Raw genomic sequence first — 18,501 nt, 5'->3', positions numbered from 1 at the left:
GCTTTATCTTTAAGTTGCATGAAAATACGGAAGGTTGTGACAAGTTTAAAGGACGATAACAACAGCACACTACTTGTGATAGCTCTGTTCACTTGCCATTCAGAACAGTAGTAGTAATAGTAGCAGCAGCAGCAGCAGCAGCAACAGCATCTTACGACGGGAACCCCAAGAAAATTGAGCTGTGTTGGGAAGGATCCATCACTGCTCTTTCGAGTGCAAGATACAGCTATAGCAGCATCATAGAAGCCTTTCAAAGAAAAAAGAAAACAAAAGAATGAACAAGCCCATGTGCTACCACAAGCCATACTCCTTATTCTCAAAAAATCCAGCAAGTTGAGTTCTTCTGAAGATAAGTTAGGCACATCTTATATATTGTCGGCACCATAATAAACCAGGATTTTCATTTGGAAAAGCGTTTTAAGGGCTAAGCACGCACACTACTGCCTTGCCATGTTGTTGCAGAAAGAAAAACCAACAGTAGGAAGCTGCATGAACAGCATCTTGCAGGTGTAAGATGGAAGTACATTGTCACGCTAGATGAAGCATATATCTACCTCAATAATTGTGATAAATCCCATGCAGTTTTCTGCCTACCAAGAGGGGAACAAATTCTCAAAGATGGTATCAGAAATGCAGAGAAAGTTTTGCCAGAGGTTTTATGGTGATTTCTGGGTACTGCTGTAATAGCAAGTTAGAAATTCAAGTAGCTAACAATGTGAAAGTCAATTCTGACTGCTTTCAAACTTATGTCCGGGTCTCTTTTTTTTTTTTTTTTTTTTTTTTTTTTTTTTTTTCAAGATCCCCGATCAGTATGGTACAGTGTTAAATAATGTTTGGGTGCATCAAGATAAGGCGTCGATTCACACCTCTGCTTCAACTCTCCAGTTTCTGACACGATTGGAAATATGCCCTGTTCCCTTAAGTGATATCCCAGTTAATCATCAGAAGCTGCCCCAGTGGATTTCTGTGTGTTTGGATTCCTCAAAAATGCTCTGGGAAGTAAACAACTGTGTACTGCAGGCTGTCTTTGTAAAGCCTGTCAAGTGGGATGGCATAATCTGGTCGTGACTGTACTTCATAGGAGTCTCTCACAGGGGAAGGTGCGGTGTAGAGTGATAGATGAGATACATGTTAGTGGTGGCTGAAGGAATTGTCATGAGTTACACAACCCTGGAATCATCACCAGAAATCATTAACAAACATCTGTACATACAAATTTGTGTAATATGTTTCAGGCTGACTTATTCTTTAAGTAGCATGACAGTATATACAAACCTGTTTAATATGTGATAAATGAATAATACCCTAAATTCACATTTTATATTTGTAATGGTAATGGAACACACAGATTTAGGGTAGAAAGATGAGAGAGAAGAAACAAACTAATTGAGGTCTGGAAAGAAATACATTTGGAAGAACTGGGACTGACTTGGGGAACTATTATAACAATGTAGTTGTAGATTTACCCTTGTCCTTTTATGCTTTCATATTTGTCTCCTCTGTTGCTCTCTGCGCCCATGTTTTGTTTGTTTTGTTTTCCTATATTTTGACACTTGTAATCTCACATTTTGTACTTAAAGATTATGGTTTGACCTAAATTTATTGCTGATTTATTCTGAGATTTCAATGGAGTGAAAAAATATATTGGTACAGTAGAAGTCCGCTATAGCAAGTACAGCATATTGCGAGAACTCCGTTGTAACAACAAATTTTTATATCCCTTGAAAATTCCTATATTAAACTGTGTATTATCCTTCGGTTACAGCGAGAACCCTATCACTAGAGTTTGTGGTTTTTAGCATTTCTGATAAATGTGAAATATGTTGAAACTTCGTCAGTGTATGTGCCTTCATCTTATATGACACTTACGAGTGGTTTTTAGCGATTTAGAATTAGCAATAAAAGGCAAAATTGGTTCAAAATAGTGAAATTATGCAATTTATGCAAAATAGGTGCAAAATTCTCAGCTTTATGCAAAATAAACACATATCTCTTTAAAAAGATGCATTTTTCTTAAAAATAAGATAGATGATGTTATTTCGGGGGAAAGAATTATTACGGTACCTTAAATCTTCCAATGTGTGGAATATCTTTCAACGGTCAAAGCAATGCAAAGAACAACCAATCAAACAAATTAATACACGTTAAGCACATGCGTTCATTCAATTTGCGTAGTCTGTTTTTCTTGACATATGTATTGAGTAGCAGTAGTAGTTCTGTTTTAAAGTACGGTAGCGATTTATTGTCTGGTAGCCATGGGTAGAAGCGAAGTGATGATCAAACAGCATGCCGAGAGTTACAAATCGGAACATTTTTATGTTAGTGATACAGATATATTGATGTGCTGACTTTGCAGTCAAAGACTTATGGCAGAAGAAAGATGTTTTGGATAAACACTGCAAGAGCAGAAACCATGTGCTACTAAAGGAGCGATTTTTTTCTCAACCAGCATGTGAACAGTGTGGCATCAAGTGGCAAGCCACAATAGCAGAAATGGATAGAAAGGCAAAGAGAGCAAAAAGCAAGAAACAAAAACATTCATTGAGGTTACTGTGAAGATGTGCCTGCAGACTAATATCTCCATTCACAAGTTGGACCATCCTTCTCTCCGAGACTACCTTGGAAAGTAAATGCCGATTTCAGATATATTTTTAGAGTTTATTTATATTTATGTTTAAAATACATTTACACCATCTTGAGTAGTATAGCCTACCTTACTGTGAAATATTCATATTCATAAACTAGCCTATATAGCCTTAATTTGGGGAGCCGCAAATTTAGGAGACAAAACTGGGAGCATATTTAGAAAATGGTTTATAAAATGAAGAGACGTTTTTCGTTTTATAACAAATGATGGAACCTTTATTTTCTACACTACACAGAACATTATTGTTCAGGTACACATCAAGGAATGAAAATTTACTTTTGAGAAGTGCTTTTTTGAGTGTTCATTTTTGCTGTTAGTTTTTGTTGAAATTTGGCTGATAACTGGTAAGCCCAGTTCGCACAAGTTAGTTAAGATCGATATTTAGATTTAATGAATTTAAGCATTGAGTACACTGATTCGCACACACATGTAGTCCCAAAGATTGAGATAAGTCTCCTAGCACACTCTTTTGTTAGTGGGTATTTTTCTTCTGGAGCATTCTTCAAAAGTCTATGGTAGAAACGCCACTTCGTTTGAGTCCTTTTAGTCCAGTCCTTCATCCTCTTGCATTTCTAGTAGCTCCAACTCTACAGCTGCTGTATTCTTTGTTATTGGTGATGAAACAGGACAGCTATCGCCCACAACATCAAAGAAAAAAGGGTTTTCCAGGAATGAAAATGAAGGTTTATGTGATCTCAAATCATTAAATAACGTTAAGCCGCACATTGCTGCTACTGACTGCCGCCGGCCGCGAGATGATGTTAGTTTCCATTAATTATATAAGTTAACTTTACTCTATGCTTGGTGTCAAGAGCCGCACGAGACTGACTCGCGAGCCCCATGCCTCGTTGTGGCCAGCCCTGCTATATAGCCTCCCCCCTCAACCCCCCCCCCCCCCCCCCCCCCCAAAAAGCCACGTGGATAATTGTTTTGAAGTATTACGTTTGCTATACGGCCTTACTTGAATTTTAGGCTAGGTCTCTTAAACTTTCAACCAAAAACCACGTGGATGCATCCTTTCTAATATGACTATTTCATATGGAATTTTATTATTATATATTATATTATATTTGCCTTTATTTGTAGTGGCAAAGTTAGGACTCATGGTCCTCTCTTACACTTAACCACACTTCATTAACATAGTACATCTGAGAGCAATATTCATAATCTTATCTTAAAACTACCGTTACAAACTAGAAACAAAATATGAAACATAATAACATAAACTCTATAAATATTCTTAGTCATGTCTTAAACTATCGTTACAAATTAAAAGTTGATTGACACTAAATACCCTAAGCACAGTAAACGTACATTCATACACACATTCACTCTGCCAGATTCATTCAGCCTGGCGGCACATATCGAGGAGATGCTCACGGCAAGACAACTTGAAGGAATTTAAGGATTGTGGGGGAGAGAATTCCATATTCTAGCTCCATTTGCAACAAAGGAACGGCTGAAATTAGGTTAGGTTATTCAAATTTTCGACCAAAAAAGCAATCAAACGTGGATGGGTGTTATTTTAAAATACTACAATTTAATAGACCATCTAGGATGTAAAATAATTCGTTGTTGCCGGGACGAAACCTCCTATGTGTTAATATTTTTGGAGATATACTGACCCGCAGTACATACAGTATGAAGAGCGAGAATGCCTTGACAACTGTCACACAATATTGGCCCTTAGATGACAGAACCTTACCGGCCAAAGTTCTAAGCTAAAATATTTCACATAGGAGGTTTTGTCCCGGCAACGACGAATTGCTTGTTTTCATGTACATAAATGGAAGTTTACAGGGAAAAGCTTCAAAACTCATTCAATGATTCGCTAGACCAGCACTACACCAAATATGTATGGATTTGTCCTTACCTCTAAACATAATAATAATTATTATTATTTTTATTGTTGTTATTATTTTTATTGTTGTTATTATTATTATTATTATTATTATTATTATTATTATTATTATTATTATTATTATTATTATTATTACTACTACTACTACTACTGTTCGCATGTTTAACGAAATCTTATTGGCCCCATAGACACGTCCCAGGATCGGGAGATCTACCTCAAGGTAATACTCTTAGCAGAGATTATGTTCCACGTTGCGGAGATTCAGCAAAGACAGAGATGAACACTGTATTTGACTGGAAGCCCATTGTAGTCAACCGAGGCGGATGTGTCTTTGCTGTTCTATTCAGAACGATTATGCCAACTTCAGAACAACAAGTTTATTTGGCAAGCTGTTCATTTATGGATGCTGTGGCGGGCCAACATTTATGCTCTGCCAGATACATGGGTACATGTTTCCAGTGCTTTGCTCATTAGTTGCATCTTGTGGGGGATGTTATTCTCAAGGAACTGTCACAGTTGAACAGTTTGGTTTCAGAACTTAAGATGGCTTTTCTCCACTGCAGGAAGCTGAAGAACTCCTATCTAAATTTTTTACAAGATAATTTCCCTGATTTGAATGCACTGTTGTTCCCAGCTCTTGTCATCACCCGATGGAACTCTCGGTTTCGCTCAGTCCAGCAGCTTGACAAGTACTTCACACCCCTGGTAGAGTTCTTAATCTCTCTTGATGAAAATTTCCTAAATATCCGTGGCCATTCAGTGTTAGATATGTTTAGAGATCAGGATATGCTTTTCTCGTTGAAAGTTCAGATAAAGTTTGTTTCACAGATATCTGTGAAAATTAATGCAGCACTCACTGTACTGGAGGGATCGTCCTACCCATAAGCTCACAACCTGTAGGATGATCTTACCACTACTTGTGGAGAATTGAAGAGGTGTGCTGACGGATTGGGCCCGTTAGCAACACGTGACCTACTGGAGAGTTCCAGAAACAATACGAAGAAAGAGGAAATTAAGGTGCGATTTAAGCAGTGTATGCTTAAATGCATAACTAAGCTCTCGAAGTGCTTGAGCGTCAGTGATAGTAACGTGTTTTTCAACGAAGTGTGCAATTTATTTAATCCTGCACTTGCAGGGCAAAATGGTACTCTGGAACCCAAATCACTTGTGTCTTTGAAGCATAAGTTGCCATTTTTAGGAATGTCAACATTGATCAATTTGTCGAGGGCTGCGAGGCATGTCACCGACAGATGCATCAAAACATTAAAATGGGAAAAAACACTCACATTCTTCAAATGTTGTTGGCACTTAGGTTAATGTTTCCTTCCCTTGCCTCGGCAACACTGCAGTGCATTTGAGCCCCTACGAACAGTGTCGGTAGGGAGGGTTTTTAGCAAGTACAACATGATTGTAACTGAAATTCCTCTTCCTTGTAGGTTTGTTGTACTGTGATGAATGAATACATTCAGAATTGTATTTTTCACTTTGAAATTATGTTTGTAAATTTGTAAATATGCATATTCGTATGTGTGTGTGGTAATACTTCTCGCAGTCTTATGTTGATGTCTTATTTTCCATAGCGTATTCAAAACTGCATGATGAGCAATGTGTGATTAAAATCATGATGTTACTCCCAACTGTTTTTTGTGTGTATGCAATTTTGGAAATTATGCCTATCCTTAACCAGTTTACTACAAAATGCTAAATTTGATAAGTATAGATGCTACAAAATGCTAAATTTGAAAATCAAAATGCTAAATGCTCTAAATCACAAACTTTACCTATCACTGATGCAGCCAAGCGATTAAGCGTGCATTATTATCTCCATTATCAATATTTATGGACTCCAGCAACTACAATGAATGTGAACGATCATCTTCGGTGTAGTTTTCGCGTTATGTACACTAGCGAGCTCTTTCGCCGACATTCGAACTCGAAGGGAATGTCAGTGTCGATTAGCAATACTCATTGACTGTTCTGTAAACACAATTCGAAAATGAAAGATAACATGATCCCATAATAAATGCGTAAATAGCCTGGCCGATAGTAGTTAGAAATAAAGGCTTAAGTAAACTATCGATTAATTTAATGTTGTGTAATGAAATTAAGTAAGAATGCGATACATCTCAAAATACGGTGGGCTGGGCTCTGAGTGGCTCAGACGATTGAGGCGCTGGTCTTCGGACGTCAACTTGGCAGGTTCGATCCTGGCTTAGTCCGGTGGTATTTGAAGGTGCTCAAAAACGTCAACCTGTCGGTAGATTTACTGGCACGTAAAAGAACTCCTGTGGGAATAAATTCTGGCACATCGGCGTCTCCGAAAACTACAAAAGCAGTTGACGAAAGAACAAATACGAAAAGCTTTCCTACTGGCGGGGGTATTAAATAACAACACTGTATAAAGTGTGTCAAAACACCAGACAACAAATTAAACTGGGGTCCATGAAAGTATGAGTGTATTGTTTGCAGATCACACACTTTCTAAAACAAATGTTAGCTGAAGTCTTATATTTCGAACCAGTAGGTTATTAAACATTGTTTTCTGGTCACGCTTTTCAACCATGAATTATTTGGAGATTAAGCTTGGCCATGTGCGAGAGGATTACTTTGAGCATTATCTCGAATGCAACAACACTTCGATTATCTCGAGTTGAAACTTGAAGGTGCAAATTTCAACATAACCACCACTGTTGAAAGATATGGATGCTTGTATTCTTCCTGGATTTTAATTTTGTCTTCATTAGTTAGCAAATATCACAACTCTTTCAGTATCTGTAACAGGGCTACATAATAATATGACCACATTTGTCAACTTAACATGATTGTGTTCCTCATCCGTACGTAGGCTCTCACGTGCGACAAGTATTCTCTACCTTTCACTGTATGATTCAACACGGAATAAATTTCTAAACTTCACTAAACTTATCACTTGCAATTTATTCTGAAAGGAATGAGAAATACAAGCACAAACAGGCTTTCTAGATTATTCAGCACTATCAATGAAAATCAGAGAGCAAAACTGAACTTTCCTGAGGCTAACGGCTTCATTTCCAAAGGTGTAATTTACCCTGCAAAGTTCATGAATCCAAGGGCATTTCTCATTTTCGCGCAACTTTTTCAGAGCAGCCTCCTGTGGTGAGGGATCTAATCTGTGTTGGAAATCTGTTCATTACACAAGGGATGACAAAGAACATTTTTAGGGCTAGGGAAAATGTGATCGTTCTACGCGGTAATAGTGAAAATCTATGACGTGATAAGTGAGGTATTTTTATATAGATTTAATACGCCGTGAATCGGGACTTCGAATTTACGCTCTGCTAAGCAAGAAATCGTTTTAATGAGGAAATCCCTAATGAAGTTTCGCTGTATTTTCTTGCATCTGGTTACGTTTCAGAAATGTAAATTTATAGCGAAAATTATATCATTACTGGCGCTTGAAATATATTTTTACGATGCATATAAGATTAAATTTGGTTAAATGACTCTGTTTGAATAAGAAACGTTTGCCACAGAAGCCACTAGAGTGATACTACTCCAATTTTTCGGAATGAAATTGAACGTAGGCATTCATGTTGTCTCGGAATTAGAAAAATAACTAATGAGTAAGCTGTAGTACGCAGATCTGTGAAAATGCAAATTTTGAACAAACTGATTGCTGTTTCATACCGATTTTTATGTGAGTGGGGGGTCCATCCAACTTTTTATTTTTACAAAAATCTGATATAACGACAAACCGCTATAGAGAGAGAATTTTCGCTGTTGTGAATTCTTGCTATAACAGACTTCTACTGTATGTTTTTGATCAAGAACTTCATCAATAAATCAAGTTTCCAGTAATTCAAAGTCCACAGGATGGCAACTTCTTGCATATGATGGAATAACAAAAATATCAAGTCGTATATATGTCACTTATTTGTTCCTTTCCATTATATATATCATAGTATGACCCTTGTGGGTGGGAACAGTAGAGTACAACCATGGTATATCCTGCCTGTTTTAAGAGGCAACTGAAAGGTAGACCCCTCGGGGTTCTTAGTTTAGGAGAGTGGATTGGCAACTATGAGACTGCCAGCTGAGCTTGGCATTTCTTCACTTACTGGTACCACTCTCCTCACTTTCATCTTTCCTGTCTAGCCTTCCTTGGTCAACTCTTGTTCCCTTCCAATACCACCAGTATTAGGTTTACAGGACCTTGGGTGTATGTCATTTTCACACCTTTCATAGCCCTTCCCTTGCTTCCATTTACCATCTAATCAGAGTGAGGAGAGGATGGTTGCCCAGTTGTACTCATTAATCACTGCCACTGTGAGTATATTGGGGGTACCCATACTGCACTAGAACACCTTTGAACGTTGGGAATCAAAGCATCTAAACTTTTCATTCTTGTAATGGTAATGGGACATATAGGTTTCAAGGGTAGGAAGATGAGAGAGAAACAAATAAGCTAATTGAGGTCTGGAAAGGAATACATATGGAAGAAATGGGATTGATATGGGGGACTATGATAACAATGTAGATGTAGATTTACCCTTGTCCTTTTATGCTTTCATAGTTGTCTCTCTTGTGTTGCGCTCTGCACCCACATTGTGTTTATCACTGGTTGTCATTCCACATGGTCTTCTACGTTCATCTTTTCCTTCCATCACCAATTTTTCCAGGTTCCCACCATCTCTTTTTATAATGTGGGAAAAGAAAGCCGAAGAATTCTTTGAGGGTTGCTGGAGGAAAGTCATTTGGTGATATTGAGTAGATTCATGTGCAGTAAATATTAGAGCCCTGTAGTGAAGCACAATGCATTACTGAGTATCATGACCCCATTAGGTTGAATGTTTTATTAACTGCTGCCATCCTTTATAGTTTTCTACCTCTCTAACGAGACTTTGAAGACTCTTCTTCATTTGGTCTATTCATCTCCTGGTTGTCATTCCATACGGTCTTCTTCGTTCATCTTTTCCTTCCATCACCAATTTTTCCATGTTCCCACCATCTCTTTGAATAATGTGGTAAAAAAAAGCTGAAGAATTTTTTGAGGGTTGCTGAAGGAAAGTCTTTTGGTGATATGAAGTAGATTCATGTGCAGTAAATATTAAGAGTCCTGTACTCAAGTATTGCTATTGAACCTAGCAATTAAGTGAGTTATCTTTCCGGTTTCAGGATTTCCGTCCTGCAGAGGTGTATACATGTGAGTTTCTTTTGGACAATGTTCAGATGGGCTTCCTTATTGCAGACGCAGAGAAGAACTTGGTGCTGTACATGTACCAGCCGGAGTCAAGAGAGAGTTTTGGAGGTATTTGTTTGCAGCTTTGGTTCCAACTGTATGATGTGAAAGTGTTGTAATTGTGTATTTTTGTTTTTGTGGGAATAAAAGCAGCCATGATAGCCAGAAACATCAGCTTGGCTATAATTTTGGCAAAAATTTGAATGCACACCATATTAAAATAGAATTACAAGCTTACCTCTTCAGTTGTAGATTCAGGACCCTCCTGTTGATTAGCAAGTTGCAGCAGTGAGAGCACTCGAACTGAAAAAAAAAAAACCCAACACCTCTTCCTTTTAAGCGAGGGCGAACAGCATTGCGATGGAACACATTTTGTTCTCTTCATTATCTTTGTGCCACATATTAATTGCATCCAGCAAAGACTATCGTACTGTCATAATTCCTGATACACTGTGTGATGGCTTCTGAAGATAGATATGACGCGGTTCACAAGGGGATTGTCTCGGATACCGTTATTGTAGAAGAACTTAGGGCTTGATCAAAAATGTTTAATGGATTGATCAATAAATCAGTATGTTCCCATAAATATACTGTAAGATTTACTGAAAGATGAGAATGATAGATGCAAATACAATGCCTCTTCTCTATTCTTGAAGTCTTTTTTAGCATATAAAGAGTTGAATTCCATCATGTAGGTTCATCTTGGATTAGGCGATGTGGTAGAGAAAGACGTTTCTGTGCAGATTTGATCATTTTTGTGGATTTTAGGAATGTTTGAAATGTTCTGCTACAGTAGAACCTACCGAGCTCGATAGCTGCAAATAAGATGTACAATATTATAGGGAAGGATCCACCTTTCAATACTCCGTAGTAAAAAGTAGTTACAACCTGTTTAATGGGACCGGTTTCAACACATTTAGAGTGTCATCATCAGCCAAATAGCGAAGATCTTAACAATAACTAACTTATTAAACATAGGCAAAATATTAACATTGTATCACATCGTGGCAATTCAGTATCCAGTATTCGGGAGATAGTAGGTTCGAACCCTACTGTCAGCAGCCCTGAAAATGGTTTTCCGTGGTTTCCCATTTTCACACCAGGAAAATGCTGGGGCTGTACCTTAATTAAGGCCAAGGCCACTTCCTTCCCACCCCTAGCCCTTTCCTATCCCATCGTCGCCGTAAGACCTATCTGTGTCGGTGCGACGTAAAACAACTAGCGGAAAAAAAAAAGACCAGTAGAACCTTGATTATCCGTCCCTCGATTAACCATTCTACGGTTTATCCAGTGCTCAAGAATAATTAATCTTGATTTTTTTTTTAAAGCAATGTTCAGTCACTAAAAAAAAAAAAAAAAAAAAAAAAAAAAGGGAGTTTGATATCATGTGTGACAAGTTTTGCCTCTTATGGAAACAGGTCAGGCCCAGGGGCATAAAACAAATTAATAATGACCTATCAGCTACTGAAACAAAAAGCTGCAATTAGGACAAACTGGCATATTCTCTTTGGACAGAACAAGGGACCTGTCATCAGATAATGATTGTTAATGTTGTTGTTATTATTCATTTATATTTATTTAGTTTATGGCTAGTACACAGTGTTATAAGTTACATACAAATTTCGGCGGCGGCTGCAACTTGTATCCAAGTAAACTTATTTTTCAGCAGTTTACATTTTCACACTCACAAAGCTTTGTGAATATGTTTCGTACGACTTAGTAGCCCAGTCTTGGCATGAAACATACATCCACACAGATCACATGAAATGGTTGGGGGAGGACGGAACTGAGCTTGACAGAGCTTCCATGCTTGTCGTTTATCCTCTTCACGTCACCGTCATTCCTCTTCAAACACAAAACTGATGTAGAAACTTTGTGGCGCTAAAGTGTACAATTCTCAGCGAGCGTATCCCAGGACTGAGTGTTAATTTCAGCTTTTTTATAGTATGTTTTAGCTGATCCTTGAAACACCTCAAAGGGGCTCCATGAGGTCTTGTGCTGGAACAGAGTTCACCATGCAGAAGTTGACAAGGAAGCCTGGCTTCACTCATGCGATGGTCGTGCCCTATCTATCTGAGACGGTGATCAATGATGGTAGCCTCTAGCATTTGCTTTCTCAAGAACTGCAAGTTTGGTGACCCAGTCCTCCCATTTGATGTTCAAGATGGATCTAAGTTTTTGCATATGGAAGTGCTCTAGCCTTTTGATATCCTGACGGTAGAGGGTCCACGTATCACAACCATATAGCATTTTGCATTGTTGATATGACAACAGCACGGTAAACCACGATCTTGGTATGCATTGTAAGGTCCTTAGTCATGAAGACAAGACGGGATAAACATCCAAATGCTGAGTGGGCAGCACCAATTCTCCTATCAATATCCTGTGAGCAGTTAGCATTTGTTGAGAGGTTACTTCCTAGATATAAAAAGTGCTCTACCTGCTCGAGTGGAGTATTCACAATGGAGATATTGAAAGGTGCAGGCTGTGAGAGTACTTCGGTTTTCTGAACATTAATGGAGAGACCAAAACGATCGCAAGCACTCTTGAAATAACTGACTGACTGTTGCAGCTCCTCAGGTGTGAGAGCAGGTGTGGCAGCGTCATCTGCATACTGCAATTCCATAACAGAGGAAATCTTAGTGTGCTTTTGGGAGTGAAGTCTAGCCAGATTGAACAGTACCCCATCGAAGCGATATCTGACCTTTACACCTTGGTTGTCTGTAGATGTTCTATATAGGATGGCAGCTAGGTAAAGAGTGAAGAGCGTTGGAGCACGCACACATCGTTGTTTCAATCTATGAGTGATTGAAAATGGATCAGAAATAATATTTTGATGAACGACTTGCCCAGACTTGTTACCATGAAGAGACTAGACTAGATCTACAAAGTGCTGTGGGCAGCCAAAGTGTTTCGGTACTGTCCACATAGCTGAAATAATAAAGAAGTAATAAATAGCCTAATAATAATAAGAAGAATAAACGAGTTGGCCGTGCGGTTAGGAGCGTGCGGCTGAGAGCTTGCATCCGGGAGATAGTGGGTTCGAATCCCACTGTCAGCAGCCCTGAAGATGGTTTTACATGGTTTCCCATTTTCACACCAGGCATATGCTGGGGCTGTACCTTAATTAAGGCCACGGCTGCTTCCTTTCATCTCCTAGGCCTTTCCTATCCCATTGTCACCATAAGACCTATCTGTGTCGGTGCGACGTAAAGCCACTAGCAAAAAAAAAAATAATAATAATAATAATAAAGAAGTAATTGGTTTGGTACACAAGCCAACTATCTCCAATTCGGGTTTCAGAAGTTTATTAACCTAAAGGGCTAATTCTACCATGTCCAAAGAAAGGAACTTACATGCAAAAATTATGATTTTTCACACTTTGCAAGTAATTATCAAATGAAAATATTTGCCAGGCGATACGACTCTCTTGCCATGTTAGCCATGTTTATGACATCATTGTTGACAGTCAGTACATTCCTTCAATTTGTTGAAAGTCAGCCATAATGAAACTATGATGTCCCGAGCCAACATCTGACATTTAAATTGACAAAAAAACAGAAACTGAGCACACGCTGGGTTACAGCAGAAAATGATCACTTCACATCACATGATGCATACTGATGTTATAAATTCACCATAGGAATCACGATGAACCATTAAAATACTGGAAATTAAAGACAAAGGAAGAAAACATCAGTGATCGCTTCGATACCGCATGAGCACCCGATCATTATGGAGCAATTTACGGTTTCCAATTTACGATCGCGGGTGCATGTTTAGAAATCAGAAAAACATGTACGAACGATATGAAACGATACGTGAAGCAGTAATGAGGAGAAATTCTTCCTTTATGCTTGCCAGGGACCCACCAACCTATCCAAAAACGTGTTATTACTTACACAGAAAAATTAAAACAGAGGCTACATTACATTGCAAGTTCACATACTAGCAAGAATAGGAAGTAGTGTGTTCAAATGGTATTCGCAGAAGGTTATTTTGGTATCTATTGCACGTACTGTCGGTATCGTCTGTAAAGCCAGTCAGCATTAATTTGAAAGCACTCGACCGAGCTCAATAGCTGCAGTCGCTTAAGTGCGGCCAGTATCCAGTATTCGGGAGATAGTAGGTTCGAACCCCACTGTCGGCAGCCCTGAAAATGGTTTTCCGTGGTTTCCCATTTTCACACCAGGCAAATGCTAGGGCTGTACCTTAATTAAGGCCACGGCCGCTTCCTTCCCACTCCTAGCCCTTTCCCATCCCATCGTCGCCATAAGACCTATCTGTGTCGGTGCGACGTAAAGCAACTAGCAAAAAAAAAAAAAAGAAAGAAAGCACTCGACGTTAGTTTCATCGCACTTGATAGGCAATTAAAGACCTAAAACTATGCACACAAATCCACCTTAAATGTACGAAACATTCCTTAATTAGTTAACTACACAATACCGCACAATGTGTATATACGAATCATTAATTAATTATCAAAACTTGAATTGACAGTAATGGCACAACTATCATGACCACGTGGCAGTTGCCGAAGGTTACCGCTCCTCCATCTTCGATCTACACATCCGCAAGAAAAGTACCAACCTAACAGATGTTACCACTTGGCGATTCCCTTGAACCCCTAATGTCACTACTTACCTGTTTATTGACGAAGAAAGTAAATCGTATGATTACATTTGTACTTAAACTCTTTACAATGTTTATTCGTCATGGTTATGCATATTTTTCAGTAATCCATTATGAGCCATGCGTATGTGCATATCTAGATGAACCGAAGCTCATAAGGATCGCGAGTGTTACGCCCCCTTCTTACCGCAAGGAAGGGCTGGCAGCCCTGGCTTACGTCACATTCTCACAGGTGTACCACATGTGCTGTCTTTAGAGGTACAGGGGGGTGGTGTGATGTCAGACTTATGACGTCACAATCATTTTTCCTGGCCACGGTGAAATATTAAATACAGTAAGTCTGTTGTAGTGATAATTCATAACAGCGAAAAATTTACTCGTTATAACAGATTATCATTATATCCGATTTTTCACAATCGTCGGCGGGAACCCATACACATTAAAATTGGTATGAAATGGGAATTAGTTTGTTTAAAACTTGCGTTTTCATGGATGATATTCATACTACGATTTAGTCGTTTGTTGTTTTTCGAAATCAGATACTACATGAAAGTATATGTTTAATTTCATTCTGAAAAAATACAGTATCACTCCAGAGGCCTCTGTGGCAAACGTTTCAGTTTTCTTCCTCAAACAGTGTCACTTAACCTAACCTTATATACATCATGAAAACATTTCAAGCGCATGTAAAGAAATTATGACCATCTTGCTACGAATTTGCATGGGAATATTCCAAAATTTAACTAGACGCAAGAAAATATAAACTATCCTCTGAAATCAGTGATGTTCTCTGTCATATGTTGAGATGAATCACATTCTTACGTAATTTCAGCATATAACATTAACATTAAGCGGTCGTTTGCTTTAGTATTTATTTCTAATGAGTTAACAAATGCTATCAGCCATGTCATTTACGCATTTGTTACGAAAACATGTTATCCTTTTTCATTTTGAATTTCCCTTTTAGGGAATAGCAGTCAACAGGTATTACTAATCAACTCCAATATCTCTTTTTCGAATGTTGACAAGAGAGCTTGCATGTGTAAATAGGGAGAAAACTATACTGTTCAACGATCAGTCGCATTTTGTGGCACATGTTTGGTTTCTTATTCAAACAGTGTCGCCTAACTTTACTTCACCATTCTATATGTATCATGAAAACATATTCCAAGCACCAGTAGAGAATTGATAACATGTCACATTAATTTACATGGGAATAGCCTCTCTGAAATTTAACCAGACGCGAGAAAATATTAACTAACCTCTGAAATCAGTGATGCGTTCTGCTTTATCTTGAGGTGTGTTGCGTTCATACTTTATTTCAGTGTAGAGTATTAAGATTAAGCGATCATTTACTTAGCCTTTATTTCTGACGAGATCACAACTGCTATCAACCACGTTATTTACGTATTTCTTATGAGAACATGTTCTCTTCTTTCTTTCTTTCTTTCTTTCTTTCTTTCTTTCTTTCTTTCTTTCTTTCTGGAACAGCAGTCGATGAGTATTAATAATCGACTTCAACATCGCCTTCTAATATCGACAAGAGAGCTCGCAAGTGCACATAGCAAGAAAATTATACCAAAGGTCGCATTTTGTGGCTAACATTTCAGCTTTCTTATTCAAACAGCGTTAGGTAACCAATGTATACCGCGTATGTACCATGAAAATATATATCAAGCACCAGTAGAAAAGTGATAACCTTCTCGCTGTAAATTTACATGGGAATAGCCTTACCAAAATTTAACCAGACGCCAGAAAATACAATCTAACCTCTGAAATCAGTGATGCACTCTGCTATATCCTGAGGTGTATCGCATTCATACTTAATTTCAGTGTAGAGTATTAAAATTAAGCGAACATTTACTTAGCCTTTATTTGTAACAAGTTAACAACTGGTATCGACCACGTATTTATTACAAAAACATGTTTTCCTCTTTCATTTCTGATTCTCTGTATGGAACGTCAGTTGACGGGTATTACTAATCGACTTTAATATCACCTTCGAATGTCGATGAGAGAGCTTGCAAGTGCACATAGCAAGAAAATGAAACCGAAGGTCGCATTTTGTGGCAAACGCTTCAGCTTTCTTGTTCATATAGCGCCAACTAACCTAACTTAACCGCGTATGTACCATGAAAACATATGTCAAGCACCAGTAGAAATGTGATAACCTTCTCGCTATAAATTTACCTGATAATAGCCTTTCCAAAATTTAACCTGGTGTGAGAAAATATGAACTAACCTCTGAAATCAATTATTCACTCTGCCATATCTTGAGGTGTATCCTATTCTTACTTAACTGTAGTATTTAGCATTAAAATTAAGCAATCGTTCACTTCATCCTTTATTTTTAACAAGTTAACAACTTCTATTGGACATGTTATTTACGCACTTATTACGAAAACATGTTCTCTTCTTTCATTTCCATTTTTCTTTACGGAACAACAGTCGACGGTATTACTAATGGATTCCAACATCGCCTTCGAATGGCGATGAGTGAGCTTACTAGTGGACATAATGAGGAAACTATACCAAAGATGATCATTCGCATGCAATATAATGGGTGGGTGCATAAATATTGGTAAAGTCGCTCGTAATAATGGATGCGTCAGTGATAAGGTTCTCGCTGTATCAGAAGGATAACGCACAGTTTAATATAGGGATTTTGAAGGGACATTAAAAAATGACTTTATAACGGGGTTCTCGTTATATGCTGTACTCGCTATAGCAGACTTCGACTGTAATTAAATTAGTTGCGCATGCGCAATAGCAAAAGTTCCGACTTAGTTTTTGGATATTAATTCCCTGTCTCTCTCTCTAACACCATATGACGTCATCACCCCAAAGCACTAAGTAAACATTGTTGCCATGTGCTCTTCTAGCCATATATAGTGTACTCTTCATTGTCATGTATATCAGGTAATAGTGCAAAAACCCAGTATTTTTGCACCTCTGCTCCTTCCTTGTACCCTAATGAATATATATAATAGCATTTGATGGCGCCTACAAGTGAACTGGTGGTGCTCGCCTTGTGTACCGTAACCATAGTTTTTGAAAACCAAAAAGAAGAAATCACTAAACAATCAACCAAACTCTGGGTAGTTCATAAATTTAAATCTAAATTGTCCAACCACTGAATAATAATAATAATAATAATAATAATAATAATAATAATAATAATAATAATAATAATAATATGTGTACATGCTGTCTTGAATGTGTTATCATAAATGGTCTTATGCATTAATAAACCTAAGTTTCTTGAAGGTACCCATTAGAACAGTCAAATCAGTGATCTTAAATATTATTATTTTTGTTATATTCTAGGTCAGAGGCTTCTGCGGAAGGCAGATTTCCACCTTGGTCAGCACGTCAATACTTTCTTCCGCATCCGATGTAAGGTGACGGACATTGTGTTTGACAAGAAGCAATTGAGTGGAGCTGAAAGGAGACACATAACTATGTATGGTGAGAAGCATTTCATTAGTTATTTTGTCTTATATTGAAAAAAACTGTAAAGAAAGCACTGCTATGGTAGTTGTGAACATCTCCTGTAGGACTTTCGTCATAAGAAAAGAGGGAAATATTGTTTGGTAAGGACATTTCTGTTAATAGAATAGGATAGTCCCCTCCTCCAGTTCTGGATCGTTAGAAACTGATGAGAAAAGATATTCACTTTATTGGCAATTAGGTATATACCTATTACAGCCAAAAGAAACAAACTAAAAAACCATCAAACAAACCTAATTAGAAAGGTACACACTACAGAGTATATATCAGTGAACAGAAATACTACTAATCAGAAAATATACAATTCGTAAAGAACACGTAACAGAACTTTACAAATATAAAAACAGAACAAGATACTAAAATTATAATTATTGTCGACCTTACTCATGATTGACTTTATACTATTCCAAACTTGTTAGTCAAAATTTGTGTTGTGTACATACATGGTTACGAAACCTCATTATTATTACCCCATACAGAGATGATACTTAAGAGATTAATAAGTTTCCATTTTTTCTACTCAGATATGACCAGTTTTAAACTATTTATTTAATGTACGGGTAAATGATCAATTTTGGAGAGTCTCTCTTTTACAACTTTGGTTGTCCGAGGCAGGAGAGACAAGACTTGGTT

At 37.8% G+C, this 18,501-nt stretch overlaps 1 protein-coding gene across 2 annotated transcripts in view; it reads left to right on the top strand.

Moving 5' to 3' along the window:
- Positions 1-18,501, top strand: part of Cpsf160 (cleavage and polyadenylation specificity factor subunit 1) — a 277,975-nt gene that overhangs the window by 215,741 nt on the left and 43,733 nt on the right. For both annotated transcript variants that reach the window (XM_067151119.2, XM_067151118.2), the window contains exons 22-23: positions 9,663-9,795; positions 17,686-17,826. In XM_067151119.2, coding sequence (XP_067007220.1) covers positions 9,663-9,795; positions 17,686-17,826 — 274 coding nt within the window. The remainder of the gene's footprint in view (positions 1-9,662; positions 9,796-17,685; positions 17,827-18,501) is intronic.

Source organism: Anabrus simplex, chromosome 7, assembly GCF_040414725.1.
Source record: "Anabrus simplex isolate iqAnaSimp1 chromosome 7, ASM4041472v1, whole genome shotgun sequence".
In the NCBI taxonomy this organism is placed as follows: domain Eukaryota; kingdom Metazoa; phylum Arthropoda; class Insecta; order Orthoptera; family Tettigoniidae; genus Anabrus; species Anabrus simplex.
Note: the sequence above shows the minus strand (reverse complement) of the source record. Positions and strands in the feature narration are given on the sequence as shown.